At 29.5% G+C, this 17,144-nt stretch overlaps 1 protein-coding gene across 2 annotated transcripts in view; it reads right to left on the bottom strand.

Annotated features, from left to right (window-relative positions):
- The window catches only part of LOC148306664 (calbindin-32), a 171,113-nt gene that overhangs the window by 29,078 nt on the left and 124,891 nt on the right, over window positions 1-17,144 (bottom strand). For both annotated transcript variants that reach the window (XM_088264588.1, XM_088264589.1), the window contains exons 5-7: window positions 12,603-12,692; window positions 3,394-3,480; window positions 2,896-2,952 (exon numbers count right to left, since the gene is read on the bottom strand). In XM_088264588.1, the coding sequence (XP_088120714.1) occupies window positions 2,896-2,952; window positions 3,394-3,480; window positions 12,603-12,692 (234 nt within the window). The remainder of the gene's footprint in view (window positions 1-2,895; window positions 2,953-3,393; window positions 3,481-12,602; window positions 12,693-17,144) is intronic.

Genomic DNA, 17,144 nt, shown 5'->3' with positions numbered 1-17,144 from the left:
ACGTTTCTTAACAAAATTTCTATGTACATATTCCTAATTTGGTTTTAGATAAATTAATTTCAAAGTTTAATGATTTTTTTTTAAATCGGAGAGTATTTGATATCTAAGGTACTTTATTAAATACATGTATGTATATATATATATATATATATATATATATATATATATATATATATATATATATATATATATATATATATAAATATTTATATATATATATATATATATATATATATATATATATATATATATATATATATATATATATATATATATATATATACATATATATATACCATTTAATATTTTTAATGATTCTGTGTTCATATTGCAAAGTTTGATTGATTATCTGTTTTTTTATTGATTATTTGCGTACATATATTGACACAAAATAATATTTATTTATTTAGAAATTTGATAGAACATTAACATAAATAAATTTACAATAATGAATAACAAATAAACAGATAAGTAATTGTAATATTCCAATTACAAAATTTCACAAATATTAAAGAAACAGCAAGAATAAAATCTAGCAAAAGTTAAGAAGATTGATAGGCAGACTTAATTTAGAGCTAAAGTAAAAATAATGCTAATAAAAAAATAAAAATAAACAATTATAAAATGTACAAATTGAGAAGAGCAATAAAGTAAAAATATTAATAAGTGCTATAAGGCAACAGCAAAACAAAACAGTAAACAATAATGATAAATATTACTTTTTTTTTGACATCTCATCAAAGATGAAGAAGAATATGGAAGTCTGGGCATTTACATTTTAGTTATTTTGTGAACAAGTATTTGGACACACTCAAAAAGTTGTAAATAAATTGTCTGGTCAAATTAAAAGATTAAATAATAAAAATGAAAATGGTATTTTCTGGCGTTTCTCATATTTGTGATTATAATCCAGGATTCGGACCTCACATACTAATATAAGAGTTTCTGCTTAGTAAAAAGCTTCTTTACATCTCACCAATAGATGTCTCTAGTGAAGTTCTAGTGATTCAAGAACAAGGTTTCTAAATTGGCTCATATATACAGAACTTCCAAGAATTGAGTAGTGTGGTTGTCAATAATGGGTAGAATTGGTGAATATTACACGTGTGTAAAGTGATCACTTAAACCAGCCTATGACGGTCGTCAGCCCCGTAAATGCCCAGACTTCCATATTCTTCTTCATCTTTGATGAGATGTCAAAAAATAATATGAAAATAACTCCTGTTATTGGACATAATCCAGATTTTGTGAACAAGTATTTGGACACACTCAAAATGTAGATAAATATTACATCCATCATACATAACATATTATCTCATTTTCTATTCTTGGGCGTGAACCTTGCTTATGTCAATCGTGCATCTTTCACTGACCTAAATAAACAAGACTAGCTTATGTGTTATAATACCTGCGCTAAAAATACACATTGAGTCCAGCACTAAAATCGGTATCTTGTGATATTCATCTAGGCGCCCTTGAGGTAATACAATATTTTACAAAAATGGTACTATATAAATTATCAGAAATTATTTTTACAAAAATGTTAGTAATATTTGTAAATAACCACTCATCAAGATTTTTATGTCAACCGGTTTCTCTCTTTGTCTCTTCGTCAGGATAATCACTACCACAGCATGCAAACAATAGTGGTAGTTTTATATTATCCACTGACACTTCGTGATGGAATTGCATTTTAATATATTATTAGATTAAAACCAATATTTTTAGCTTTTCCATTTTATTTTTATTTGACCAGCGACCGGGTTTCGTCGTTACCGACATACCAGTCTGATGATGTCGGTAACGACGAAACCCGGTCGCTGGTCAAATACAAATAAAGTGGAAAAGCTAAAAATATTGGTTTTAATCTAATAATATATTAAAATGCAATTCCATCACGAAGTGTCAGTGGATAATATAAAACTACCACTATTGTTTGCATGCTGTGGTAGTGATTATCCTGACGAAGAGACGGGTACGTCTCGAAACCGGTGGATGTAAAAATAATGATTAATTTCTTATATTACTAACGTTTTCGTAAAAAAAAATAAATGTTAAAATGACTAACCACTAAGTAAATACTTTACATATTAATAATATCGGGAATATCAGAAATTATTATTATGAAGAGTATAACGATAACGTAATTTTAAGTACGTTAATGGTAATATTAACGTACGTTAATGTTAACGTCCGCCTCCGTAGTGTAATGGTAGCATGCTCGGCTACCGTTCTGGAGGTCCCGAGTTCGATTCCCAGGGGGGTTTAATAAATATAAGTGATTTTTTCACTCCGAGATAACACTGCGTTTATATGAAGCAGTGCCCTATGCACCATTACGGTGCGGTAAGGGTTTTATATGTAATGTTAATACAATTCATGAAAATTTGGCATGTTCAAGTATTTCAAATACTTGGGTACGGTTAGTTTAGGAGTCCCAATAATATCTACTTCTAGATGCTTTTAGATAAATATTTATAATCTGTGAAATAATTTTACTTCATTAATTAATTCTGCAGTCACCTTGTAGTAATACATCTTTTATTTAAATTTCACTTTGTAATTATGTGATAGGTATGTTTTTTTAAAAAATACCTTCTCTCGGATATAACGAGGAACGGTTATAACGAGCAAATTCAGTCGATCCCTTCATCCTCGTTATAACCTAGTTCGACTGTACTTCATTTTCAAAAATCTTTTATGACACGTTTTTCTATGCGCTCCGTTTTTTTTTTAAACACTGCATGTGAATTTGAAATCTTAAATCTTAATTTAAAGATTGTAAATTCGCTAAGTGTGTGTGTGTGTGTGAATATACTGATCTGTTATCTAAATTAACATATGTTTGATGAATAATAATAAAAACAAAATAAAATAAATAAAAATAAAACATACTTTTAATTCATCGGCTTCAATGTAACCACTTCCATCGGTGTCGTACTCCCTCCAGATCTGAAACAAATGTGTATTATTATTATGTAAAAAAAGTATTTTTAAAAATACTTTAATATAACCAGTGTATTAATAAGCCACTCACAAAAAAAGTTTTACAATAATTAATATGCGTTTTCAACATTTTCAGTCAGTACTTAATACTTTCAGTGGTTTTTTTTATGTACTGTAAACGAATAGCATTTTTAGCGTTTATTTTTTTTGATAGAAAAAACTTTTTTTTATTACTACATATACAAAAACAAACTAATAATAACATACTCGTAATCATTTATACACTCGGGAGTCATTCATTTAGTATGTTTTGTTATTGTTTTTGTTTTTTATATCATAGGGTTTTTATTGTGTTGTCTACTTGTGAGTAGCTAAGTTATTACCCGTTCTATGTCAGATAAAAGTTAGACTTTTTAATATTTTGTTGAAATGTTGTTTTTTTCATACCTTCATGAATTCCACACTCGATTCCAGGGGATTGTCGAAACGGAAGAGAAGAAGGAAGTTTTCTTCCATAGGGAGAAGTTGAGCGAGCTGAAAACAAGAAAAATAATTAACAAATAACTTTATATCCTGCATACTCAGCGACTATTTCTTCTAACATTTGACTCATAAATTTGTTTTAGCATTCTTTCTTTACTCTTTCGATTCACATGCCCTAACCATTACAACACACCTTGCTTAGTTTTATCGATAATTCTTATCTCAGCCTTGCATTATTTCCTTATATCACCATTCGAATTTCTGTCGAACATCGTTTACTGCACATTCGTCTGAGAGAACGTATTTTGACTGTATTCCGTCTACTTTCAGTCTAATTTCCATTTTTTTAAAATTATCTTATATTTTTACAAAAACAAACGTTGAGAATTAATTCTAGTGGCTTGTAATTCTACTGTTTTCCACATATTGTATTTTCAGTGTTTACTTTTTAAACACCCTATATTTTAACAAAATCAAACACTCATTTTTAAAGATTTACTACGAAGGATGTTTTATTTTTATGTATTTTTATTATTTATTAATAAAATCGTCTCGCAAGGACATTATCAAACTACAAAAGTTTGATCATACCCTAACAAGGCGAAATAATTGTCACGACCATTTTAAAAGAAATACTTATTAAAAAAATCACAAACAACTTAGTAGACAAAAAAAAATCAGTGTTTGATTTTAATATTTAAAATATAATATTTATAAACATTAAACATTTTTACTATTTCAAACATTGGATTATTCATCCTACGGATGAAATTTTATTTTTAAAATCAGTACAATATTCGTGATTGAATTTTTAAATATTTCCCTCACTCGGGGATACATTATAACGTAATATGACCCTTGAAAATATCGATCGATCTAAATTATTTCAAGAAGACCATTATGAATTCATGTTCCCGAATGTTAAACAAAATCATATAATGGAACGGGGCCTACTTAGGCTGAAATCAAAAGCTCTTTCCGTTATTAAATCGAAAACTCATTTAATATTTTAACCAGGAAAATTAAAATTTCTTATACGAAACTCCCAAATATTGAAAACGATTTAAATATTCTCAAATTATAAGTTGCTTAGTATGGTTTTAATATTTAGAGGATTTATAGAGTAACTTGTAATTTTAGATGAAGCGTATGTAAAAGGTGTGAAGGTAATATCGGTTTAATGGTAATTCATGAAAATTAAGGTTTTTAGGTATCCCAACTTGAGATGTCTTGTGATGATTTTTAGGCATCTCATAGATGGCTATTGTGAACTCATATGCACTATGTCACAAGTATGCTCATTTGTTCTTGTTTAAATGTTCTTAAAATGCTATTCTTTTTACATCTTATACTAATGTTTCTAATGGTTGTAGTTTTTGTGAACAATAAAAAAATCACTGCTTGTTTAAAACAAAAAAATTACAACGAGCAAACATAAATTGTTAAAATATTTATTTTGGAACAGCTCAAGAAAATCTTTTAATTTTAAATGCTTAAATTATTTTAAACACTGTAAATTGTTATTGTATCTATTGTATGTAATGTATAAAATCTAATAATTAAAAAAAGCATACATGTAAAGTGCCCTATGCATCATTGGGGTACGGATAAAGGTTTGAATGAAAATCATCGTATATAACGGTCGCCTTACTTTTTTTCTCCAACACCTCCTGAACTACTCCTAAATAATGTTATACATGTAGTCAGGTCAGTCGTCAAAATATTCGTTGTGTATGTAAGAAGAGATTCATGAACGTGGAAGAGGCGAAGATTGCTTGCAAAGTTAGGTAAGGTGTAAAATTTCTCTGCCTACCCCAGTGAAGAAGCGGCGTCACAGTTATTTGTTGTTCACCTACGTAGGTACGCTAAAAACTGGCAACACCTTATAACAACCCATCTAATATTTTCCCCCGATATTAAAAGGTTTTTTGTTTCAAAAGCGCCTGTTTGGGGAAGATAAAATCACTTTCGGAATACAAATTTCCTTAAAAGCTTCCGTCGGGATACTGCGGCGGGGCTGCGTACAAAGCGTACATGAGGTGGTCATATTTTCAATTTTCTCAAGCGGACACGTCGCGAGAGAAAACTGGAGAACGCAACCATTTGTCATACCCAAGAATACTTTTTGCCGGAAATAATGGGTGTCCTGAAAATTGTAATGCCCGGTTTTCCGCAAGATACTCGGAATGGGGTGTTTCATATTAGTTTATGGGAAATTTATTGTAAAATTTTGTTCCATAGTAGAAAAAATATATAAAATATAAATAATATTTCCTACGAATTCCTATTAAATGAAATGATTATAAAATCAGCTCATTTGAAAATAACATCAATTGAGCAAACTTTTAAAATAACTTGACAGGTTAACGTCATATATTTTTTTTTCAGGGTGAAGAGTCAAAGTCACCTGAAGATTTATTTTAAAATCATTGACCGGGAATTAATATTTTTTTCCGCCAAGGCAAGCCAGTATTGGTAATATTTTGGACTGTGATCAATAGAATACTTATTCAGTATTAAGAAACAGAAATTAAAATCCTAAAATATGAAAAATTGAAAAAGTGGCACTCAAAAAACTGATTTAAGGCGTAGATGTTCGGAAAATTCATAAAAGTGGAAATATCTGGAAAGTTAAGGATCTTTTACTGAGGTCATATTTTCATTTTTTGCTGAGTCATAAGCTGGCCTAACATAAATAAAGTGGTTAAAAACAAAGTTGTTATATTTCATGAAGTTTTAGAACACATGACTGCCGAATTAAGTAATGAAACCATTATTTGATTGTGATAAAATATATCTTGGAATGAAAATCATGTATAAATTTTACATAAATTTATCAAAAATTATATCTAACATTAAAGAAGATGGTGTACGATTAATCTCAGTTTATTTTTTAAGCATTACAGTTCCTAATTAAATCTCAGCATCGTAAAGTATTCCCGCCAAGTATACTAACGTATTCATAATTGAAATACGCTTACGTCGGCAGTGCTAAATACAAATTTAATTTCTCAAAACAGGGTGAATATTTATCTTCAAAATTCTGAATAAATAATCTAAAAGTTTTGGTGTGTTCCAGAAGTTGAGGTCAAACGACGTTGCTGAGCGTTAGGGGAGAGTAGGTCGAAAGTAACAAAGGATGTTCGTAACGAATATGACATACCAGTGGAGTATTGATGTACATAATTTTGAGTGAGCGGAGGGCTAATCACCTTTCCTTCGTGTGTTAACCATCAAGATAACACTGTGTTTATATGATGCAGTGCCTTATGCACCATTGAGGTGCGGATAAGGGTTGAGTGTGAGAAAATTATTTTATCCTACATTTTGAAAAACAGACAATATTATGAAAAATAATTTGTCATCGTGTATTAAATACATAATGAAAAATTGTAAAATATCCTATACATTGAATTTGATCGCGGCACACTTGTATCCGGTTCACGGCACACCAGTGTGCCACGGCACACCAGTAGCACACAAAAATTTAATTATTCTTGTTATTAACTCCAAAATAATCAATTCTTGAGCTTTAAGTATGGCGATCAAACGCGCCAACTACTATACCAAAGAGGTGGTCAAAATTACTTAATCTATTCATCACGGCCGTGGAATTTTGTTACATCTACCCTTTGTTACATTCACCCCTGTCTCCTCCACTTTCAGGAAACATTAATTAAGGCTTTCGGTGCGAGAAGCTCCGTTAATTATGTTTCACCGAGAACTTTTATCTTGTCTTACGGACTGCCACATTATCTCTATATCCAACCGCTCTTTTGTAACTTATTATGAACCGCCAGCTGAAACTGAAATCTCTATTCATTAAAGAAAGTTCAGATTACTTGGCGTAAAATATATATATTTCTTATAAACAAACACGCAAAATTTGCTCAAAGAAATTAACTAGTTTTCACATGTGAGTTTCAAATTATTTTTAAGGTGGTCCATTTTTTTTTTCACTACAATATACACTGAAAAAAAAACTAAAATTCATTTCATTATACATGACTAGTCTTACTATTCAACTGAAGATGAAAATAACTGTAGTTTTCGAAACTAGTCTTGTGTAATGAAATAAAACTCAATAAATGATATTGTACAAGTGTTGAATTGAAAAAAAGCATGTCATTCCACAAAGTTAATGCCGAATCAGTAAATTTAAAAAATATATCCACACATATAAATATACACACACATACACATTGTAAATTTTGTTTATTTTTAAAACATATAAAAATAAAATTCGTGATAATTGTTTTGCCGTGTTACGCACATACCTTGTTACCTTATACACGAGAGTAGTTTGATAATGCCGTAACAAGGCGAAACAATTATCACGAATTTTATTTTTATGTGTTTTGAAAATAAAAGTATATCCTTAAAATCAGTGTTTGATTTTAATATTATTTTTTTGAAGTACAATATTATAACTCTTTGTGTGTGGATTCACTGGAGCCATTTATGGTTGGTTTGAATAAGCTTTTATTTGGCAGAAGCCCTTTTATTTAGATGTATGCCAGATCCTTTATCCGTAAAAACGCCTGAAAATATTATTTTTAATTTTCCATGCAGCTTATAATTTGAGTAAGTTTTTTCTTATTTTAATTTTCATTAAATTTATAATATTTTCGTGAATAGTTTCATTAAAACTTCACAACTCGAATTTAAGCTTTTCTGTTATTTTAATAATGCTGCACAAACATTGTGATGTTGATAAAGTAAATTCAAGCTTTTAACGTCGATTTAACCACCAAAACTTAAGCAGTAACTTAAAAAGTTGTACTTAAAAATATGATGACATCACTTATGAGCCAATTCTAATACGTGAAAAGATTTAATTTATTTTAATTACGATCCAAATAAGAAAAAATTTAGAGATTATACAATTTTAAACACTTTTTATTGTGCCTATGTTAAAAAGGTAGGTACTACTAACATTAGAACCTTTTTTTTTTAATCTCACATATATGTGATGACAAGAATTTCAAAAATCTAAATTATTCTGCGTATGAAAACACAAAACTAATGCTGGAATATATTCTCTACAAAAAAAATAATTAGGACATTTACAAAAAAAAAATCTCAATTCTCATATAATCCTAATTTCTTTGTGCATACTTTTTGAATTGTATCTTTAGATTTGCTTTCATCATTCTTCATATTTTCTTATTTTAATTTTTTGATTATATTGTTTTAAAACCTTGGTACGAGATTATCTTGAACGTCACCTCTCGCCGTGATCTTATTAAAGTTTGTATAAAGTGAGATATCTAACCAGCCTATGACATATCGAAAGCCCTGTAAATACCCAGATTTCAGTTTTACTTTTCACCTGTAGATGAAAAGATCTGTTAGTTTTCGAAACAAGTCGTGTGTAATGAAATAAAACTCATTAAGTGGTATTATACAAGTGTTCAATTTGAAAAATAAAATAAAATAAAATACCCAGACTTCCAGGTTCTTCTTCATTTATGTTAAGATGTCAATATGAATAATAATAAATATTTAAAAAATTGCTTTAATATCGCTCACTCCTTTCAAGAACGTCATAAATAAAAAATCGTAAATTTTTAGTTGTGCATGAGTTCGGAATGCTCAAAAAATGTACTATATCCCAGCAAAAGAGTCATATTTTTAACTTAATATTTACCCTCTACAGGGTAGAAAATGTTGTTTTTGCATTTTGAAGTAAAGGTATTGCTTAATTATTTTTTTAATTTACTAAATATTTTTCAAATGGAGAAAAAACCATTAGGTTTTACCTAAAAAGATCTGTTGCACAATAAAAAGTTCAATAAGTGGCTTGATATTTATTTTTAATACATTGTATTATATTTTTCAACTTTAAAAACGTTCTCCTGAATAATCAAGTTTTTTTATTTATGACGTTCTTGAAAGGAGTGAGCGATATGTCATTTTACATATCAATCCTTTTTGACTTATTAAAGTAGTTTTGAATTTTGTATTTGAAATTTTTAATAAAAATGGTAGTATGATCAATAAAAAAAATATCAAATCACTTAAATCCTTTACCCTTTAGAAATATTTCTTCGGCAACACAAACCATTGGTGGAACAGTAATATTAATGGAAAAGATAGGCAATCTTTTAAATCCGTTGTAAAATATTTTTTGATCTTTCAAATCTTTGCTCATCGGATCGGTTTAAGGCAAACTTAAGTACTAACAAACATAAATGGTGAAAACGGCAGAAGCGAGTAATAACGAGACGGTTGGGTTATATTTGAGTTTGCCGACTTTAAGCCATATTAATGTTCAAATTTAACCCTCCACGTCTTATGGAGACTTAAATATAACAGAAATTTAACACTTTAAATACTTAATGAATAACATCAGAATAATGCCATTGTACTTTATTAAAGAATGAATTCTGTGATTTAATACTTAGACAATATACCGGTGGGAGCATTTAATAAGTGTAATTTTCGTGTTTATTATGCGTTAGTGCTGAGAATCAATATAACGACTTTGGTATACTTTGTCAGACATGCAGACGTCGATATACCGACTATGGCTCGCGCGCTAGCGATGGCCGAGCTGATTTTCTGATTCCTCAATAATATTCACAAATAAACAAATTTATGTATCATATATATTTTTTTCGACATCTCATCAAAGATGAAGAAGAACATGGAAGTCTAGGCATTCACAGGGCCGACGACCGTCATAGGCTGGTTTAAGTGATCACTTTACACACGTGTAACATACACCAATTCTACCCATTATTGACAACCAAACTACTCAAATTCTTGGAAGTTCTATATATATGAACCAATTTCGAGACGTTGTTGCCAAAACCCAATAGATGTTTCGAAATTTCGAATTGGTGAGATGAAAATAAGCATTTTTATTAAGCAGAAACTCTTTTATTAAAATGTGAGATCCGAATCCTGGATTACAATCGCATACATGAGAAACGCAGAAAACCTCATTTTCATTTTTATTATTTTAAGTATTTTTCCTTGTTATTGAAATTCTTAAATTTTTTGAAACACCCCATTTATGTAAGCGAAAAAACATCTTAACCATTATTATTTAAATAACAGTTTCAAGATTAATTAATATGTTTGGGAACCAAATATTTCAATAACCTTCCTACAAATATTAAAAAATGATGACATTACAGTGCAAGAAAATAAATTAAATGACTTACTAAAATAAATTAAATGATATACTTGTTAATTGAAGATAAAAACACAAAAAACACAATAAAAGAGCACTAATAATAATCAATTTAGTCACCTACAAGCATTAACAATAATGTGTAAGTCCTTCTCCAAGCACAAGAGCTTAGTCTCTTTATTGGAGGGAACTGCGTTATTTATTTTAATATTGTATATAGATTTATATTATCCACTGACACTTCGTGATGGAATTAATTGCATTTTAATATATTATTAGATTAAAACCAATTTTTTCAGCTTTTCCACTTTATTTTTATTTGACCAGCGACCGGGTTTCATCGTCACCGACATCATCAGACTGGTCCGATGATGTCGGTTACGACAAAACCCGGTCGCTGGTCAAATAAAAATAAAGTGGAAAAGCTAAAAATATTGGTTTTAATCTAATAATATATTAAAATTGTAAACTTTATTTATATGGAAAATGAATGAAATTTAAAATAAAACTCTTTTAACTTTACTAAATAAATAAAATAATAATAACTATGAATATATTGGCCAGTAAAAAAAAAGGTGTCGCATTATAAACGGTAATGATTAAAAGGGTAGCGTCCCTTATTGCCCTAAAACCTTCTAAGGGGGCTCTTTATATGTCCTATAAATTTCCTGTCAACCTGGCACTACCTACCCACCCCTAATTTACCCATTTTCTAAACTATCACCCTTAAAAAATCCACTCGATTACGTTTATGACCACTATTCAGTGAGTTTAACTTGCAATTGACAATAAAAAGGGCCCATCCTATACAACTTAAATGGTCAGTGATCACTAACGTTATCACTAACATTTTGGAAAAATAAAATTTTCATTTTATTGGATAGTACAAAGAAATAAAAAAAAAACTAATACACGTTTAAACTGTATAAATGAAACAACTTTATTTAAACCACTTTAACCTACCGGTTTCGACGAGAACCTTGTCATCATCAGGTTTTATTTTTAAACAAGGTTGTTTAGTTTTAAAAAGTTTATAAAATGTGCCACAAAGTATCTGCGGAAAACATTCAAGAAATAATATATTTATTTTTATTTTACACTCCAATACTTCAATTCAATATTACCCTGGACTGTTGCATGAAGCAGAGGGCTGATCACCCTTTCCTCATGTGTTAACGATCAAGATAACTCTGCGTTTATATGATGCAGTGCCTTATGCACCATCAAGTGCGGACAGGGGTTTGAAGAGCGAATTAGAATAAATAAAAACTCACTTATATTTATTCGAGCCCACCCCATGGGAATCGAACCCGGGACCTTCAGTGCGGTAGCCAAGCGTGCGGACCATTACACTTAGGAGGGTGATATATTGACATTTTTCAAAGTAAATAATTTATTGTACCATGTCCTTACCCTTTTATTCCACCCTCACACACATACATACACACACACACACACACATACACTCACACCCACACACACACACACCTCTCTTCTCTTTTTTTTCTCTTAATATACAATAATATTCATAACGAATATCGCTCACTCCTTTCAAGAACGTCATAAATCAAAAAACTTGATTTTTTAGGAGAACGTTTTTAAAGTTAAAAATAAAATACAATGTTTTAAAAATAAATATCAATCCTCTTATTGAACTTTTTACTGTGCAACAGATTTTTTAAGGTAAAACCTGAAGGTTTTTTCTCCATTTGAATAATATTTAGTTTATTTTAAAAAAAATATTAAACAATACCTTTTCTTCAAAATGCAAAAACAACATTTTCTCCCCTGTAGCGGGTAAATATTATGTTTTGAATGTGTCCCTTTAGCTGGGATATAGTACATTTTCTAGGCATTCCGAAAACATGCACAACTGAAAATTGTTGATTTTTTATATATGACGTTCTTGAAAGGAGTGAGCGATATATGTGGAATTATTTAATTGGCTTTTATAATTGTCAATCTAATTTTTTTTCATATTTTTTATGTTCAAGGTGTATAATTCCCAAATAAATAAAATAAATAAACTTACTTCACGAATGTCAATTTTCCCATCTTGGTTGTCGTCGTAGGCCTCCATGAAACAAGCTTTAAGCTCCGCCAGCATGGCATCAGATACGGCCTGAAAAAATAGGAAATAAAACTTCGTTTTTATCTGCTTAAAATTCCACACAGCTTTCAATTACTGGCTTTCAAGTACACATTACACATTGAATTATACATTGCGGTGTCGAAAGTGAGAGACAAGGAAACTCTAAATTTTATCGTGTCGTGAGAGGAATTTCAAAGAGACACTTAGTATTTGAGAAGTGGAATTTCAAATGCATTTTGATAAAATTTGCTGAAAAATAAAAATATTGAAATCATTTGAAGCTACAGGATATTTTATTTTTCATACGGATATTGAAATTTTAAAAAATGATTATAATATCTAAAATGATAAAACTAAATGCGTTTAAACTATTAAAAAAATATAAAATATTTTTTTTTGTATAAAAATAAGACTAGAGCTAAGGCAGAAACATCCCCTCACAAAAAAGAAATAAATATTAACTATGTTTTAAACCACTTTTTTTTAGTTCTATCAGTATAACAGGTTTTGTTAAATACGTTTACTTTTTCTGAGATGGGTAAACACTTTCAACAGAGAAATATATATAGTCAGGTAAGTAGAAAAAAAAGTTTATTTATTGATTTGGCGTTTAATTTGTAGAACTCCATTTTAATTTATGTATTAATTTCAAATCAAACACAGATTTTTTGAGTCTACTAAGTTAGTAGACTCAAAAAATCTGTGTTTGATTTAAAATTAATATATTAAAAAAAGAAAAAATATGTAGTAATAATAAAAACTTCACGCTTTCAACACCTCCAACCCCTCTCACCTACAAACCTTACATAGAAACTTTACTGCTTTTTCTCATATGAATGCAAAATTTGACTTATTCGCAAGAACAGATCATTTCAAATTTAATGGACATTTGAGGGGGGGGGGGAAATAAGATAAATATTTTTTTTTTAGAAACATGCATGCTGCCACACATCCCAGCTCGTCGTTATATTGACTGTCGTATTTTTGACAAAGTATACAAGAGTCGATATATCGATTAATTTACTACTGTTTTATTCCTTTAAATACGTTTTATATAGGATCTTTAGATGCACCGAAATTGTAAAGATTATTTTTAAGTAGAGAGAGATAGATATTGTAAAGAATAAATTTAATGAGAATTTTAGGGGAGAAAAAATAAGTTTAATTTTTTAACCCTTTTGAACTAAAATTTAGATAAATTGGTTTATTTGTAAAGAATTTAAATTTTATAAATACGCATGCTGCGACACATCCCAGCTCGACCGCCAAAAAAGAATGGACGACATTCGTCAGTATATCGACTGTCGTATTTTCGACAAATTATACAGAAGTCGATATATCGATTCAATTACTACTGTTTTATTTCGTTATATAAGTTAAGTTTAGTTTTTAAGTAACATATTTAGGTACATTGAAACTGTAAATATTATTTTTAAGCAGAGAGAGAAAAATGTTGTAAAGAATATTGTAAATCAGAGGAAGACCGTGGAAAACTTAGTATTTCAAATATTTGAAAGTGGTCAGATATGAAATCGGAACAATCGGTGAATATGTATGGGGTGATGCGTGAATGTAGAAGAGGCGAAGATTATTTACAATGACAAATTGGTGTAACAATCTATTCTCTCTGCTCAATCCTGAGGAAAGCGGCGTAATATTGTAGAAAGTTAATGGAGAGGGATTGCTGGGTTATGCGCTGTTATAATTCAAAATTCATTAAATAAAATGGTGAAATGAACATTTTACTTCACGAATTTTTCATTTTTAATGTCTCAATATTACGTTTTAAATTGAATAAAACAACGCATTAATTATGTCCGCTTTATTTGATCATATTACATGTAAATCTACAAGAAATTCATCAAAAATGTAAATTTAATTATGTAACGGCTTTTCACGGACCGCAAAACGATAAATAATCCGTAAAGGACGATGAAATTACACTAAAATGTCCCTGAAACAATATTACTTTCACATTCGCTGAAATATATTATTATGTCTGTGGGAAAAATACGTGGGTGTATGATTTTTCCTTTTTTTATTTACTTAGTTATGTGAATAAAGTTTTATCTCGAATGATGTCCAAAAATAAACATGATAATTTATTTTCCCGACCGCAATCAACTCACAATGGGTAAAAATAAAAATACATAGTTTTTATTTTGTAAAACGGGTATCGATAAAACTAAAAATACTTTGGAAAACAATTTGTTTGCAGAACATTCGATAGCATTATGAACAAGAAATATCAGCAATATTAAATACGTTTTACTAGTTATTTTATCTTTACACTTATTCTTCTTTGTGGGAAAATCCATTAAATATAAATATAATAATAAGACCCTTATCCACACCCCAATGGTGCATAGGGTACTGCTTCATATAAACGCAGTGTTATCTTGATCGTTTATACAAGAAGGAAAGGTGATCAGCCCTCCGCTTCAGGTACCAGTCCTGGGTAATATTGAATAAATATTACAGTGAAAAAATCACTTGTATTTCTTTGATCCCCCCGGGGAATCGAACCCGAAAAAATAAATAACGATACAAAATAAACAAAGGTTTGAGAAAGAAAATATGTTTTACATCTCAAATTAGGATAGGCTTACTATTAACCCTTTCCGGTCCTATGTCAAATGTCATTCGACATTTTTTCTTCATCAGTTTAGTGTTAAGATACAAGCAAACATGTTTTTTCTCACTCGCATTTGGTGTAAAATATAATAATAAGAGACAAGATTGTAAACATTCAAAATATAAATAATTTTTAACACAAGTGTTGTTTTATTTAAAAAAAACTTGGATGTATTGTTTAACCCTGTAATGCTGTAAATCTATTGTGGACCTGGTGGATTTTTTAAAAAAAATTTTTGGACCGGAAAGTATGTGAGGTCCGAATCCTGAAAATAACATTTTCATTTTTATCATTTAAGCTTACAATTTGACCAGATAATTTTTTTACAACATTTGAGTGTGTCCAAATACTCCAAATACAAAATCTGGATTTTTTCCAAGTACAGGAGTTATTTTCATATTATTTTTTGACATTTCTTCTTCATCTTCGATGAGATGTCAAAAAAAAATGTGAAAATAACTCCTGTAGTTGGAGATAATCCAGATTTTGTGAACGAGTATTTGGACACACTCAAAATGTTGTAAATATTTTGGATATTAAAATACTTAGAAAATATAAAAAAAAACGCCGACCCAGAGATGTTTGAAAAACATCATACTTGTATGTACAAATTGTTTACAAATTTTAGAAGTCGTGCACTAAAATTCGAATATATACTAGTACATTACAATCTTAGAGCAAAAAATCTCCAAATCCCATTTCTTCCCTTACAGAAAGCACGTACTCTCAACAGACACGCTATATTACGGTTTTTAGGATTCTTTGTCACGGGCCTCCGGCAATAAAATAGCACGAAAAACCTTTCTCACGCTTAACTTCTAACGCCCAGTTTTATTGCGAAATATGTACGACTTCAACTGCTAGTTAAACTTGATAAGCACTTAACAAAACTATTTACAGCTTTTGTAAGCGTTCAGTTAACCAACAACTAAAAGTAAAACAATGAAAAACTATACCCAATAAACTTTGGTTTTCATTAATCATTCTATTCAAACAACACACCTAATAAGTTTTTTTTATTCTACTATAAACACGGTGCGTCACTTTGAGCCACGTGACATTAAGCTTTTAAAAAAATACTAAAGTAAGCACGTTTTGTTAATTCTGTGAGATCAGGTAAAAACAGTTAAATAAACAGTTAAAATCCCTTTTAATAGAAGCAAAAAATAAGGTAGGTAGTCTTACAATATACTGAAAACGAAATAATGGATCTCTATTTAAAAAACTTTGGATATAACGGATAAAAAAAGGTCGAATGTATAAAAAAATTAAAAACGTCCCGTTAATATTTTAGGTACATGCTTAAATTAAAGTGTCGGCGCATGAAACAAAAAATTAGCGACCATGATAATCACTAGAATTTGAGACATAATGCCGTCTTGTTTGTAGACTGCACCTAGCCAGAGCAACAACACTGCTAAAATGAAGTTATCAGTGGTAATATCACATCTCGACGATCTGATAACATTTATTTACTATTCGTCAGATAACGAAGTTCAACTATATTTTACTTATTTTCGTAATTTTATTTGATTTAAAGTAAAAACAGCAAACTTGAAAATTCCAAATGATCAAGAGTTAATCCTATGAAAAGTGTAAAATAGTTTATATTCTTAATTTTCTCTCTCTTTTTTGTGTGTATATTAGGTTAAAATGTATAAAAATGTACCTATGTTGAACTCCACCTATGTAGGTCTCTGCAAAAAATATTTTTTATATGTTTAAATGGTTCTTTAAGTAAATGTATTCTATTTATGTAAAACGTAAAGGCGGTTCATGACAATTCGCTACTTGGCACTTTTTTAAATCGTCATTTTTTTTCGATAATGTTCGCTCTTAGTTTGTAT

Source organism: Brachycentrus maculatus, unplaced genomic scaffold (genome assembly GCF_059751285.1).
Source record: "Brachycentrus maculatus isolate JH-2025_06_01 unplaced genomic scaffold, ASM5975128v1 h1tg000234l, whole genome shotgun sequence".
Classification (NCBI taxonomy): domain Eukaryota; kingdom Metazoa; phylum Arthropoda; class Insecta; order Trichoptera; family Brachycentridae; genus Brachycentrus; species Brachycentrus maculatus.
The sequence above is the reverse complement of the archived record's forward strand: the minus strand, read 5'-3'. Positions and strand labels throughout refer to the sequence as shown.